The sequence below is a fragment of the Balaenoptera ricei genome, chromosome 18 (assembly GCF_028023285.1).
Source record: "Balaenoptera ricei isolate mBalRic1 chromosome 18, mBalRic1.hap2, whole genome shotgun sequence".
Lineage (NCBI taxonomy): Eukaryota > Metazoa > Chordata > Mammalia > Artiodactyla > Balaenopteridae > Balaenoptera > Balaenoptera ricei.
Genome location: NC_082656.1, coordinates 24,517,100 through 24,532,502, shown reverse-complemented (window position 1 = coordinate 24,532,502; position 15,403 = coordinate 24,517,100). Strand labels below are relative to the sequence as shown.

Here is a 15,403-nt window from a genome sequence, read left to right as displayed (position 1 = left end):
AATAGCTAAACGTGAATCAGCCTCCTGAATGTTTGTAGATTGCTTGTGCCTAGATTAAGAAAAAAAATTTAAAAAGTACTAGATCCAGTGTAGATTGGCTTTTCCCCTACCAACCTTGCCAAAGAAAAAATAGCATGTGGCTTGTGCTATATATTTACCACATAGTATTCATACTTTGGTTTACAAAGAAAAAAAAACCCTTACAAAAAATTGCTTTTAAAATTTATGTGCCCTTTTTTTTTTAAGCATCCATATAACCATATTCAAAGTTTAGAGCTTAGCTACAAGATAAGCTTTTCAGGAAACTCAATCTCTGTCCCCTTTTAACGCCTTCCGCCAAACCCCCAATATGCACACCAACCTCCCTGGGCTGTTTGTTACCCAAACAGGAGAGCAGTCATTACCGAAAATCTGATGTGGAGGTGTGTAGGCTGCCTGCTTGAAAAAACAGAAAACAAAGTAGCACAAATGTCTAGCATCCTGCCTCATTTAACCCTACAAATGATTAAGTTTCAAGGAAGTTTTTTTTTTTTTTTAAGATTGAGTTCCTTTCACATGAACTACATCATCTGATCACTGTGTTTTTGAAGTCCAGTTTAAATCAAATATTCAAGATTCACTTAATATTTTAAGTCATTTCTAGATACAATAAATGCATTTACTGTTTACTGTGATTTTTTTTTTTTTACTCTGATTTTTGGATGAGTTTCTTCGTTCCTCTGTCGAGTGTAAGTTCCTTGCAGGTCAGGACCGCCTGTTTTGCTCATTACCTTCTTTACAGCATCCAGCCTAGTGCTTTGCATGTTGAATTTACTGAAAAAGCTTTTCAAATGATTTGCAGCACTAGAAATACACCTTTTTCTAATTTGTGATGTGTAACTGATCTCGTTAGTCGCTAAAATAGACTAAAAAGTGTAATTTTTCCATCATATAAATTTTCTATCCAGGTTGTTAGGGGAGAGGTTACATTTGTCCAGCCACTCGGTGAGTAATGTGGAGGGTCCAGCATCAGTCCGACGCCCTGCCCTGCAGCTCCTGAGACCACAGGAGCAGAGGCCATCATTTGCCTGTGTGTGTTGCTGGCCCTGCGGCCCTGCACCCCTGCACCTCTACGCCACCCTTTCTCCTGGTCTCCATCTTCAGGAAAGGAGAGCTACAAGGGCACTGGAATAAGAAAGACATTTGTCTGTAGGTTAAAAATAAATTTCTAAGACACATACAACCCTATGTTCATAGCAGCACTATTCACATTAGCCAAGACATGGAAACAACCTAAATGTCCATTGACAGATGAATAGATAAAGAAGATGTGGTACATATACACAGTGGAATACTACTCAGCCATAAAGAAGAATGAAATAATGCCATTGCAGCAACATGGATGGACCTAGAGATTATCATACTAAGTGAAGTAAGTCAGAGAAAGACAAATACCATATGATATCACTTATATGTGGAATCTAAAATATGACACAGATGAACTTGTTTATGAAACAGAAATAGACTCAGACATAGAGAACAGACTTGTGGTCGCCAAGAGGGCGGGCAGGGTTGGGGAGGGATGGAGTGGGAGTTTGGGATTAGCAGATGCAAACTGTTGTATATATGTATAACTGAATCACTTTTCTGTACACCAGAAACTAATACAACATTGTAAGTCAACTATACTTCAATAAAATAATTTTTTAAAAATAATAGAAATAACATTCTAACATATGACCCTTAAATAAACAAAATAGTATATCAAAATTAATTGAGTATATCAAAATTAATTATGCCATACTTCCATTTGGGAAAACAATTGGTGACATTTTATATATGTTTTAGCTCTAATGTGACTTTCTGAAACAGTGGTTCTCACCTGCACATTAGAAACACTTGGGGAGAGAGACTCAGTTGACCCCTCCCCTTAGGAATATTGATTAAATTGGCCAAGGGTGGGACCTGGGCATGGACATTTTTTTAATAGAGAAGAGACAAAAATCTTGGCATTATATTTCTTTGCATTAAACCCTTAGCCATTATTGACCGTTTCAGTAATTTTGTATTAATACTAATTGGTATTACTTGTGAAAAAATTTTAAAATTGGTGTCCAAAGAAATTTGGAGACATTTTAATAGCAGACAATTGATATTTGTATCTTCGGTATTTGAAAGCATTACTTCTCAAACTTTAACGTGCATCAGAATCACCTGGGATCTAGTTAGAATGCAGATTCACAGGCACTGCCTGGGGTGGCGCCTGAGCGTCTGCATTCCTAACAAATTCTGGGTGAGCCTGTAACGCTGCAAGTGATTGGACTAGAGTTTCCATAGCAAGGGTCGCCGGTACTGCTGCTTCTGTTGATGGCACTTAGCTTGTCAGCGGGACTGGGGCTTAACCAATGTTAGGGTACCCAGGCATTTCCCCACTAATACCACACTGTTCCTTTAGCTCAGCGGCTTTCTGGTGGTGAGATAGCTGAGGCCCTTGCAGGATTCTTCTTTCTTGAGGTCTGAATCCAACGACTCTTCATATCAGTTGTCCAGGCTTCTCTGTTTTTTTGGGAAACTTATTGGTATAAGTGAGCTTTTTAAAGAAAGTATGGAATTGAACACTTGCCTTATATAAAATCTCAGATATTCTGATTCATACTAATTATTTTAAAGAAAGAAAAAGTAAACTTGGATTGCAAATAGTTTTGCTTCCTGAGTCACACCGTGCAAAAGTGGAATGATAAAATTTGCATTAGTGGGGCACATTTGTTGAAAGGCTGTTATTTCATTTTGAGAATCACGGGTATGGATAGGGTACTTTCTTAGTTTACTTCTGACAGCTGGTTAATAAACCTGCACATCTTCTGATGACTTTCAAAAAGATGATTAAACCAGGGAACGAGAGACTTGATATTAATTGACTGGGCTTTGGTTATTGGAAACTTACATAATTTTCCCTTTTTTTCATCTAGCCTGTACCTAGTCATAAGCAAATGCACATGAAGTACCTTGAATTTTTTGAAAGAAGAGGACAATAAATTATACCACTTAAAAATTAAACCAATTAAAACAATTAGGTAGCTAATTACCTCTACTATTTACTTGGCAGTTGAAACCACTACAAAGACTTGGAGGAGCTGGCAGACAATTTTAAAAGAGTAATACTTAAAGAAGTGCTAATGCTGGCACCTGTTTTAACCAGGGGACCAGCTAATAACTTGATGGGGATATTTTGGGTGGGACGATCCCGTACACTACAAGAATGTTAGCATCCCCTCAGCATGTATCCATAGAGCTTGCTCACACCATGAGCCCCCGTCATCCCAGCTGACACCAAATAGCACCACACACATTCTCGGGCACCCTCTGACAGACGTACCACTCCAGGTTAAGAAAACTGATGAGAGGCTCAACGAAAAGGGAAATTATGCTTCTGGCTTTAGATTTTCTTTAGAGCTAGGAAATGGATTTCTCCCTCCCTTCTTCAGCTGATTAAAACACACATTGATTAAGGGAAAAGGCCAGACAAACATGGCAGCTGAACATGATGTTAATTTCACCTGATTTATATAGGTTTCATGCTTTGAATATCCAAGTGGGCTTCATAATCCCATGTAGCGTGCTGCATGGGGGGGACTTAAAAGGCTTTCTCTCCCTGTACTGAACACATGTAATTTCTTTGATTCCCCTCCCCTCAGTGAGCACTTTTACAATGTCAGACGATTTTGATAATTTCCCCATGAATCACATGTGTACAGGTGTGTTGTGGATGGTAGTCAGCTACTCATAAAAATGAATTAGAAGTCAATTTTTTCACCAACTCGATGGTAATTGTATTAACTATTAGTTGTTGGGGACATAATGACTCTTGCAAGAATGAATTCTTTTGTCCTTAAGTCACACTTTATTAAATAACAGAATGATCAGTGATAACCACTCTGACATCCTCACATTTTTCCCCCCTCAGATGGATCCTAATAGAATATCAGAAGATGACACTCACTGCATTAATAGAATTTTCAAACTCCATGAAAACACGGATTTGCAAGACACAACTCTGGAGAGTCAAGACTCAAAATTAATACCTGATTCGTGTAAGAGAATTAAACAGGCCTTTCAAGCAGCTGTGCAAAAGGTGAGTACACATTGAGATAAGTCAAAGGCCCTCACTGACTCTCCTAATATTGAAAATTAAAACTGGCTAAGTGCTGTTGACTTTGTTCTTTTTTATTTTAATCATTTGTAAAAGAGCTAAAGAGAATTTTTTTTTTGTGGGATTAGCAGAATTCTTTTGAAGTTGGTAGTGGTTAGTTTTGGTGACCAGCAACATTCAGGCAAATATTCTTTCCTTTCTTTCCTTCCTTTCTCCCTCTTTCTTCCTTCCTTCCTTCCTTTTCTTCCTTTCTTTCTTTCCTTCTTTCTTTCTTTTCTTTCTCCCTCCCTCTTTCCCTCCCTCTCTCTCTCTCTCTCTCTTTCTTTCTTTCTTTCTATCTTTCTTTCTTTTATTTTGGAGGAGGGATTTACATTCACACTTGGAAGGAGGACAAAGATGGTTTGTGGTAGTCAGTGGGTCAGTTTGCTAGTTTGAATTCCCTGCCTTAGAAGACATTCCTTTAGCTCACAGGATTCTCTGCTGGCTACTTCCTTTATATTTGGTTTTAGAATGGTAGGAACCTCTATTCCACATCTGTGGATCCAGGTCTCTGTTGAGAATGACTATAGCTGGTCCACTGTTGTCATCTGAAGTGAGGGCGTAAGCGAGTAGAGCAAGAATTGATGTGGTGGGTGAGATGGAAATTCTCTGTCCATTTTTCATTCTTCGGGAGAGCTGGGTGAGAAGGGAGGAGATGAGGACAGAGAAGACGAATGACTTCTCTACACCGACAGCCTCAATTGAGAAACCCTGTAATAACTGCCTGTTTTACTTTCCTGGATAAAGTCACTTGAGAATTCTGCAGCCTTGTAATTATTTTACTTCTACCCAAGAACCGGGTAGAATCCCGTGACTCCAGTGCATGCACATCTGTATACATTGCATACTTGCGTGCACATCTGCATGGATTCTTGCATCCGCTCGTACATCCCAACCTCTAGTTTGCAACTCCCTGGGCTATCTCTGATCATCTTAGAGTAAATACTAAAGTTCTCAAATGCCTTAAATCTAAACTAAAATTTAATTAGTTTCTTTTTTAAAGATTCACAAATAGTAATAGCATTTTTTAAAAAGAGGATATGTATTGGATATAGAAGTAGGGTGATAAAGCTGTTTTGTATAACCCTTAAAACTGATATTTGCTATATTTCAACAAATCTAAGATACCACGAATTTTAAGCTTACTTTATTTCATGCATCACAAAGAAAGAAAAAAATTTTAACTAAAGAATTAAACATGATCATTATAGATTCTAGTTGCATCAATTTCAGAGATTCTGAAATATAAAAAAAATACATCATAGAATCAAGGAAGTACATATTGTTCTAATATCTATAAGAGCTATTGCTTAAAAATATTACATTTTCATTATAGTGTGTAGGTGCTTAGCTTTACACAGTAGATGCATATTTTAAAATGTGGGTTTAAATTTGATCTTTTTTTCTTACATTGTAATTTTTGAGCTATAGCAACAGCAATTCCACTAGTCTAATTCATTTTTTAAAGTTCTATAACATTTTCTTTTTCTGCTTTTGCAAAAAATTAAACTACTAAAAATAAGAGAAAAATGAGTAACTTCTGATTTTTTACCATGGAAAGAAATTGGAAATTGAATGGCTACTATACTGTATTTACCTCTGCTCACATCATCTTAATTCATATATATTTTGTGGGAAAAATCGTGGCATGTGAAGTCAGATAGACTTATGATTAAATAAATGTGATCTTGGAAAATACTTAATATTTCTTCGCTTTGGCTTCCTCATCTTTAAAAAGTGGAGCTCACAATCCCTCCGTAGCAGGACTGTGGCTGATTTGAAATAAAAGATGTAAAGGACCTAAGCACAGTACTGGAAATATAGTATGCACTCATTAAATGTTTATATATTACTTTTATCACCATTATTACTAATTCATTGTCATTGTTGATGATTTAATCAAAGACATATTTTAAAAGTTTAGATAGAGCAGGTTTGATCATTTTTCTAAACATGCGAGAGGACAAAACAATAGGACACTGAAGCAAGTTGCAGAAAACCACTGTGACATTTTTATCACCAGCAGCAATAAACATGTTGATTATATACTATCCTTAGGAAACTTCTAGGTCTATTTAAGATGTATAATTAATTAATTTAATTAATACAGTAAGTAATTAAACAGCCTATTCTTAAGGCATTTAAGCTACATGTTGAAGGATAGTGTATTAGTGGAGGAGAGAAAGACATAACATTTGCAAGACCCTCAATTTAAAATTATCATCAAAAATCCTGATCTACATTGGGAAAAAGAGGATATACTGAGCTATATATTGTGAAATCTAATACTCAATTTGCTATTCTTTTTTAATTGAAGTATAGTTGATTTACAATATTGTGCTAGTTTCAGGTATACAGCAAAGTGATTCAGTTATTTTTTTTTCAGATTATATTCCATTATAGGTTATTACAAAATGTTGGATATAATTCCCTGGGCTATACAGTAAATCCTTGTTGCTTATTCTATTTTATGTATAGTAGTTTGTATCTGTTAATCCCATACTCCTAATTTGTCCCTCCTTCCCTCCCTCTCCGCCTCTGGTAACCACAAGTTTGTTTTCTGTCTGTGAGTCAGTTTCTGTTTTTGTATATATATTCTTCTGTATTGTTTTTTAGATTTCACATGTAAGTGATATATTAAAAAAAAGAATGAAATATTGCCATTTGCAGCAACGTGGATGGACCTAAAGAATATTATACTTAGTGAAGTTAAGTCAGACAGAGAAAGACAAATTCTAATTCATTTTTTATTGTTTTTGTTTTATGTTTCATTTTCAGTAGTCAGCTTTTTATCCCACCTCCTAAATACTGAGTGGTCTATCTATAAACATTGACATGTACCAGAGGTAATCTGTTAGTTCAAAGCTGAACCTCTAATTAAGGTAATCCTGGTTAGGTAAATGATTGTCTCCTAATTTTCTGTTTAAATCAAGCCATACTGTATATCCTTACAATGAAAAAGAGATAAACTTTTAATTTCAGTGGTGTTCTGGTTCTTAAAAATTATACTTTGGGTTTCCTCTGGAAGAATAAGTATGCAAGATCAGCCAAGATAATTTGGAAAATAAGTAATATTAAGAAGAACAGATACCATTAACATTTACCTATGAGAATGCAAGGATGGTTCATCTTAACAGGTCAAAGGAGAAAAATGTTATCATCTCATAGACACTGAGAAGTGATTGACAAAATTTTGCACTTATTTCTGATGTTTAAAATCCATTAGAAAACAGAACGAGATGGATTCTTGATGTTATCCTAAATAGTTCAAACTAAAAGTTAGCTAATGATGAAAAATAGGAGCATTTCTCTTAATATCAGGAATACACCAAAGATGCCCACTGTCCCCATGTTATTTAACATTGTTCAGAATGTGCCAGCAAATGTAATTACATATGAGAATGAAATAAAATATATAGAAGGTAGAATCTGCATGTGATATGATTGTATACTTGGGAAAATTCAAAAGAACTGAAAAGCTACAAGCAAAATAAATCAGTTTGTAAAAGTTAATAGGTAGGGACTTCCCTAGTGGCACAGTGGTTAAGAATCCGCCTGCCAATGTAGGGGACACGGGTTCGAGCTCTGGTCCGGGAAGATCTCTCATGCCGTGGAGCAACTAAGCCTGTGCGCCACAACTACTGAGCCTGCAAGCCACAACTACTGAAGCCCGTGCGCCTAGAGCCCGTGCTCCGCAACAAGAGAAGCCACTGCAATGAGACGCCCATGCACAGCAACGAAGGGTAGCCCCCGCTTGCCGCAACTAGAGAAAGCCCACGCACAGCAACAAAGACCCAATGCAGCCAAAAATAAATAAATAAATTGATTTATTTATTTAAAAAGATAGTTAATAGGTAATAATCACTAGCCCCCATTTCAAACAATAATTAGAAAACATGAATGAAAGATTTCATTCATAATTTTTAAAAAGCCTGAAAAATTAGCTTAACAAGGAATGTACAAAGCTAGAAAACTCTATAGAGGCATTTAAAATAGGATTGGATAATGTAAAGACGGAACTAGGCAAAGCCATAGTCCATGAACGAGAACAGACACCTTGGAGTAGACCTCATTGTATGTGTGTGAATGTATGTGTGTGTATAATTTAATATAATAGAAAGTTATTTTGAATAAGTGGGTGTAATTTGGGTTATTCAAAAATGGGACTAGGACAGTTTGTTTGCTATTTTTTTTCAAGTGATAGCCTTATCTCACGTCCTAAGTGAAAATAAATGCCAGATGGAGAGACGTGGCCAATAGCTGCTCCCTGGCAGTCCTCACTTCTGCTCCCTCGGTGAACTTTCCGCCACTAACTCTCCCATCAGGACTTACTTGTTCATTGTCCCATTTCCTTTGAGCTTTCTGACTGACTGTCTAGAGAGTACGATAAGCCAGTTAGTACTTAAAGATGTTGATGAACAATAATGACAGAATTTTCACTATTTGAGGAGCCTGTTGGAGACAGGGTGCCTCATTCCACATGAGTAACACTAATTATGAGAGATTCAGTGCCTGGGAAGCCAGAAGGAGAAAGATTTGTGGGCAGACAAGAATAGTCAACTGCTCTTATTAAGGACACACAGGTTTTGTTTTTTTTTTTAAGATTTTTTGATGTGGACCATTTTTCAAGTCTTTATTGAGTTTGTTACAGTGTTGTTCTGTTTTATGTTTTGGTTTTTTGGCCGTGAGGCATGTGGGATCTTAGCTCCCCGACCAGGGAATGAGCCCGCACCATCTGCACTGGGAGGCGAAGTCTTAACCACTGGACCGCCAGGGAGTTCCCAAGACACACAGCTTTAATTATACTAACAGACTAGTGTGACTCACAGGATGAGTAGAACTTTATTTCATTAATTTAATATTTGTTTTTGTTGTGCTATAGGATTGTTACTCATGGGTAACAATATTACACACAGATAATTCTTTTTAAGGAATAAGAAGTTGTCATAATATACCATTGTGTGTTTGGAGGTAGAAGACGCCATTTCTTCCCCCAGACAAGAGACTCTGTAGGAAGGAGACACACGTTATTCATCTTATCCTTAGACTCAAGCAATTTTATTCAGTGCACACACTGTGCTAGGCACTTTGCTATAACTTGTCCTTTAACCAAGGATTTACCCTTCTCTTACCTTGGCCAAATAATGATTTGCCAAATGTGTTATCCTTTGATGAGGATTATTGGTTAAGGTGACAGTCTACACATCTTGCCAAAATAATCAGATTTCTCATTTCTCTTGCTGATGCTAAAAATAGGATGGATGTATCAGGCATTCATAAGCAGGTTTGTATCTTAGCTTCAGTTCTAATATAGATATTGGGTGAACCCATAAAACACAATTACTTTTGTGGCTGCAATCATTACTGAGAGATCTCCCCATCCAATGGTAACAAATGCTAGACATAAGCACAATATCACATTCTATGTGTGCAAAAAGTGGTGTTTACCCAGCCCGTCTTTGGTCAGACAAGTAATGCTGTTTTTTCCGCCTTTTTTGTTTGTGGCTGGGTTTTCTTGGCTTTTTTTCCCTTTAGCACAGAACTCTGAAAGCCTCTTAGTGATCCAACCCTACCAACCACAATTTACAAAGTCTCTCATAACAGTCTATGACAATAAAGAGAACACTAGTACAAATACGGTGTCTGATTTATAAAGCAATTCTTGCTCCAGCTTTGGCCGCCTCTCTGGCCTCTGCCAGCCTGAGGAGCAGTGCGGGGGGCTCAGGCCTGAACAGGAGCACTTGGCCTTCAGACCTCCCGACCAGTCTCAGTGGAAAGCCATCTGTTTATACATATTTATACATCCTGAGCCCTGGGATGTGACTCTACTTGATGTTAGTGTGCCTGCTTGTTGATTTCACATTGGGTACCTGTTGGTGAAAGACTTCCTGAAACTTACTTTGAAATGTATCTGAAAGGGTGATATGGAGGAGAGAGATCAATATACAAGTCACACCAATCACCTTGCTCTCCAGCGTGGGGTGTTCAGTGCATTCAAGGTGACCTCCCTAGGCCACTGGAAGGAAGCAAGGTGATTTACATGTATATGTATATTTTAATATTGGCTTCAAAATATTTCTGTGAATATTTTATAAGGTAGCTAATATACAGGAACGTTTTTATTTAATAGTTAAATAAATAAATATGCACGTTTGGGAGCATTAAAAAATTTTCCCTGAAGAAGCTGCACAGTCAGAAATGCTTAGAGATCTTGGAACGAATTTGCAGTTCCATCAGGACGAGAACTGCAGCCACTTTGCTCACATTTGAATATATCACATCTAATTTAGACTCAAGATTGAAGGAAAAGAACAAGTAAATGACTGATGACTTCTTGAACTCTGTAAACTAATATTTTTAAATAAACATGAGTCATTGACCAACTCACAAAGCCATTCAGAATGTTATAAGCCTGGTTCTCATCTATTGGATGTCTTACCAATGTTATAATTGATGATTATTAATATTATAGCCTGAAGCAATAATGCCTCCATATAATCATACTACAGGTTAATTTTTGTTGAAAGTTATGTTCATCTGGACTTCTTGCTTTAATCATGTTTTCCCCAGGTCTATTTGCCTCTTCATAGCTTATAAACTATATAGAGGCAGGTTTACAATGTGAACTAAAAACACAGCTCTGGCTTCTTTTATGTTTCTGTAAAACTCTCTATTTCATCCCAGAATATGAAAAGCCAATGGTGATGACTACCAGTAAGCTATGTTGTTAGCATATTCTTGACTAACCATTTCCTGGAGTCAGTAAGTCTCTGAGCCTCCAAAGATTTACTGGAAAATGGGGAGTAAGACCAGAGCCATAATCACTGAACAATTAATTCTTACCTGGAATTCTTATTTTATTCCCTGGGAATCAGTGCATAGTTGGCCTTATCTCCTGCAGGATTCACAATAGGAATGAAACTGTCTCCTGGTACTAAGAATGATGTACCCAAAGATTCACAGTCCTTTGATCCTCAGTCATATATTCACTGTTATTTCATATAGTCTATGCTGCCCTAACAAAGAGACTCATCACTCATTGGACAAGATAAGATAGAAGTTTTTTCTCTCGTGTGCAATAATCCAGAGGTGGCAGTTCAGGGCTGGCAGGAAAGCACCTCCATCCTCAACAGGTACCTTCCATCTCTGGATCCAAATTGGTTTCTCCATATATTGTCATCTCCAGACAGAGGAAAGGGAGAAAGAAAAAGTCAAGGCGGTACCTGGAAGTTGAGACGTCAGTTATTTCTAGTAGCATCTTATTGGCTGGAACTTACTCATAAAATGACACATGGATGCAAAGTAGGCTACACATTGTAGTCTCTAGCGGGGCAACCGTTTGCACCAAAGCTTGAGGAAAGGGGTTGCCTATAACTAACTGGAGAGAGGAGAGGATGGATTCTAGGGGGACAATGAGTGGTCTCCAGTACTCACTAAACCCTATTTAGGCAGGAAAGTGGGTTCACTATATGAACAAGAGGTAACTCTGTATATATATACAAGTCTTTGAAAAATTGGAACAGTCAAGATTTTATTTCTAAAAGTTAAAGTACTTTAAGATTATTTAGATTCCAGAAGAGAGAGAAATTTGAAGGTAGATTTAACAGCATGCATCTTTCTGAGGAACTTCCAAAGATTCATTGAGTCATATGCATCTGTGATCTGTGAATAAACCTTGATTCTCACTTGTCCAGTTTTTAGTAGGTTTTGTGGATTCAAGAACATTAATTTAAAACCAGAAAGTTCATCAGATTGAGTGGTTGTTTTTTTCATCTGTAAAGCTGATTCCTTAGAATTCCAATGTCAATTATTACAGGAAACCTATTCCCATTTTTAAAACTAAAGTACATAAGAAATCAATTAAAAGTTGAGGAGATCTTAACTGTTTATGAACTTGTAAACACTGGAGTTGTTACATAGCCATTATTTCTCATTTGCTTTTTAGTTAATACACACACAACAGAAACAAGGGGAAAAATTAAACCCCATTCATTATCTCTTTTCCTTTGTATACAAGAGTATGTGTCCCAAGAAAGTTTCTTGTAAACCCACAAGGCAACTTGGGGTTTGGGGGCACTGACGTTCCCAAATAAAGATGTTAGTCATGTAGTGGTTTTCCAATGGGATTTCATCTCTGCCATAACAGTTTTGGGAACTGCAATTCAATCAACCCCAATCATATCTAGCATTTATAAAAGCTGCCTTTATGGGAAAGCCAAAGTATGACCCACAGAATTTTCCTACAAAACCAAGGCCATCTACTGCCTTTTGCCCAACAACGGGCCATTGGCCGTGATGCGCTCAATCTCAGGGGAGACCCAGGGCAAAAGGTAGGAGGGTCTGCACGAGGGAAATAACCAGGGAGTGATGTCGTCAGAGGTGGGCTTATCTTCGTGCTAGAAGTACTCCAGGGTAGAAGGAAAGATATTCTGGCTTGACATTTTTAAAGAAAGAGAGAAGAAGAAGGACGTTCCTGAAAGAGGAGCATCTCGTTATGTGGCGTGGGGATCTTGAGCTAAGACTCCAGAAGTCAGTAAGACTGAGGGTCCTCAGTTGGAGGGGACTTGGTAAAGGATGGTTGGATTGCTCCACCAGGAGTGGCTCGTCCTAGGAGAAGTACAGCCTGTAGAACTGGAGAGAATGGCGTGCCCTAGAGCAGCGTTTTCCAAACCTGCTTGATCTTAAGAATCAACTTGGAGACCTTGTTTACAAAAGAAAGAAAAAGGTTCCCAGATCTGTTACAAAGATTCTGATTTGGTAGTTTAGGTGTAGACTTTGTGACATGGGAAATCCTTTTTTAGAAGGGCTGGGGGCTGGTCCGTCTTTACAAGAAGGCTTCAGGGTGGATACTGACCAAAGAGGTATTCTAAGCATCCTAAGAAGAGTTGAGGGCCACTGGAGGACAGGGAAGCCATTGATGAATGAATGACTATATTTAAGAAGTAGGATTCAGCCTGTGTTGTGTGGAGAAGATGGGTCTTGGAAGTTGCAGAGAACAGTCTATATATGAGATGACCAGACAATAAATGTTTGCTTGAACTTTTTGAGATTCAGGGTCTGAGAGGTCCATTCTCTCGTAGCTTCCTCATCACGAGGGTGCTACCCCAGTCCTTAGTCATTGCCCTTTGAGAACACTGGGTGGGAATAGCAGCAGTAGCAGCAGTAAAAATAATCTTGATAATTATCAACTGTAAGGCTTATCTTCATCAGAAAGTTTAGGTGACCTCAGAATCTCTTCTTCTCGGTGCCTGTACCTGCTTCTCATCTGATCTACCCCTTGGTGGTGAATTACTATGATATTATCTCCATCACCCCAAATCAGAAGCCAGAAGATGGTCTTAGACACTTACTCATTGACTTTTCACTTCACCCCCATCCTGGGAATTCTACCTCCTTACTAAACCTTCACATACTTTACTCTGTGTCACTGCTGTTGCCACCTGAATACAGGTGTCGCCATCACCATTGCCATTTTGCATCTGGACCACTGCAAGTGGGCACCCCATCCTACTCACATTACCTCCAGCCTATCCTCTCCACAGCTGAGTGACTTCTCAAATTCAAATCTTACTTTCCTACTTAAGGAAATCCTTTGGTGGACCCCCTATAGTCATAAGGATAAAGTCTGAGCTGCTGAACACATAACACAAAGCCTTTTGTGTTCTGGAACCCTCCTTCCAACGTCAGCCTCTCCAGGCTCATTACCTTGTGGCTCCATCTCCTCACCCCACCTCAGCTTGTGCTCAGTGGACCCACCTCAGGAAAGTGCTAGAAGTTCCTAACCTGGCTGTGCCCTTCCCCACCCCACCCCCGCCCCCGTGCTACAGCCATAAACACAGTGAAGGCAGAGAGGATATCCGTCCAGGACACGCAGCATCTTAGTATCCTGCAGAACATCTGGCCCTAGCAGCCATCAGTGAGCTTTGTGGGATGGATGGATGGATGGATGGATGGATGGATGGATGAAATGGATGGATGAATTATGGGTCTTTGTGCATGTTCTTTATGTGCCATTCCAGGCTCTTCTTTGTGTACAGTTTTCTAATTGTCTTTCAAAATTTAGCTCAGGCATTACTTCCCAAAGAGTCCCCCAATGATGCCCGCCTGCCCACCTTTGGGGTTAGGGGCCCCTTTTGTGCACACCTAGGGCTTCTTGTATTCACCCCGTCATAACATTGACCCCAGGAGCCGGGTGCGGGTCTGACTCACCCAGATGTGAGCTTTCCAAGGACAGAGACTATGTGATGTTTGGTTTCTCTAGCCAATGACAGGTACAATGAGTAGGCGCTCAGTTGATGTTTAAAGAACACTTTTAACGAATACGTGAGTGATCTGTGCTCATCCCTGCTCTTGGTGTCATCAGGTGGCCGGTTGTTTAATATTGTTGGAAGCTAGCCACATTACCAGTGCCTGGAAGATTCTCATCAAGGGGTCGAGGTCGCTCCCAAGTGTGGTGTTTTTACTGCTTCTTCAAGAGGGAGCGTCTTCCCTCTTTGGGGCATGAACACCATAGGGACTTTGAGTCTGGAGGACCTTCACCGCCATCCTGCCCCTTCCCTCCCTGGCCTCACTGGTCCACAGTGGCTGGCCTGGTACCTCTGTCCCCCTTTAGTTCCATTTGTAGCAGTCAGAAATAGTTTGGGGAAGAGTCTGTGAGAGTAAGCCTTCTACAGAGGAGATAGGGCTTTGTGAATGTCAGAAGCTCTGCCAATGTGAGGTGGCATAATTACGTTTCAAGTGGCAAAAGAGAGCAGAGACGTGGTAAATAGTGCAGTTAGCCCAAGATTCCCCACTGCAGTTACCCTGCTGAGCCCTTAGATGAAACTTTTTAAACGAGTACCCTAGTGCAAGACACTTTAAAATTGGGCTCTTTATGAAGACTAATATTGCTGTCGTAGGGCTACTTCATGAAAACCCGAAGGGACCTTTAACTAGAGCGAAACTTCCTCATTTAAACCATGAAGGTTAAACAATAAAAACTAATTTTCTATTCCCAGCATAGCCATCGCCCTGCCGGGAAGGCATCACTCTGCTTTAGGAAAACAAGGGCACCGTATTCTTTAGCCCTTCGGTGGGTAGAGTACATTATCTGTGTGCAAAGACATGTCTTTTCCAATCAGCAAACTTCTTCTGGGAGAAGTGAGCCCTCGCTGACTGTACTTAGGGTGGAAGGAGGAGGCCGGTCCACATTTCTCTTGGTAAAGCTCTTTCTTGAGAATTTCCAGAGATGGTCGT

General features: G+C 39.0%; 1 protein-coding gene across 1 annotated transcript in view; it reads left to right on the top strand.

The window, feature by feature from the left end:
• TNFSF11 (TNF superfamily member 11) overlaps positions 1 to 15,403 on the top strand; it is a 33,529-nt gene that overhangs the window by 3,040 nt on the left and 15,086 nt on the right. Inside the window, exon 2 of the mRNA XM_059902522.1 lies at positions 3,944 to 4,111. Coding sequence (XP_059758505.1) covers positions 3,944 to 4,111 — 168 coding nt within the window. The remainder of the gene's footprint in view (positions 1 to 3,943; positions 4,112 to 15,403) is intronic.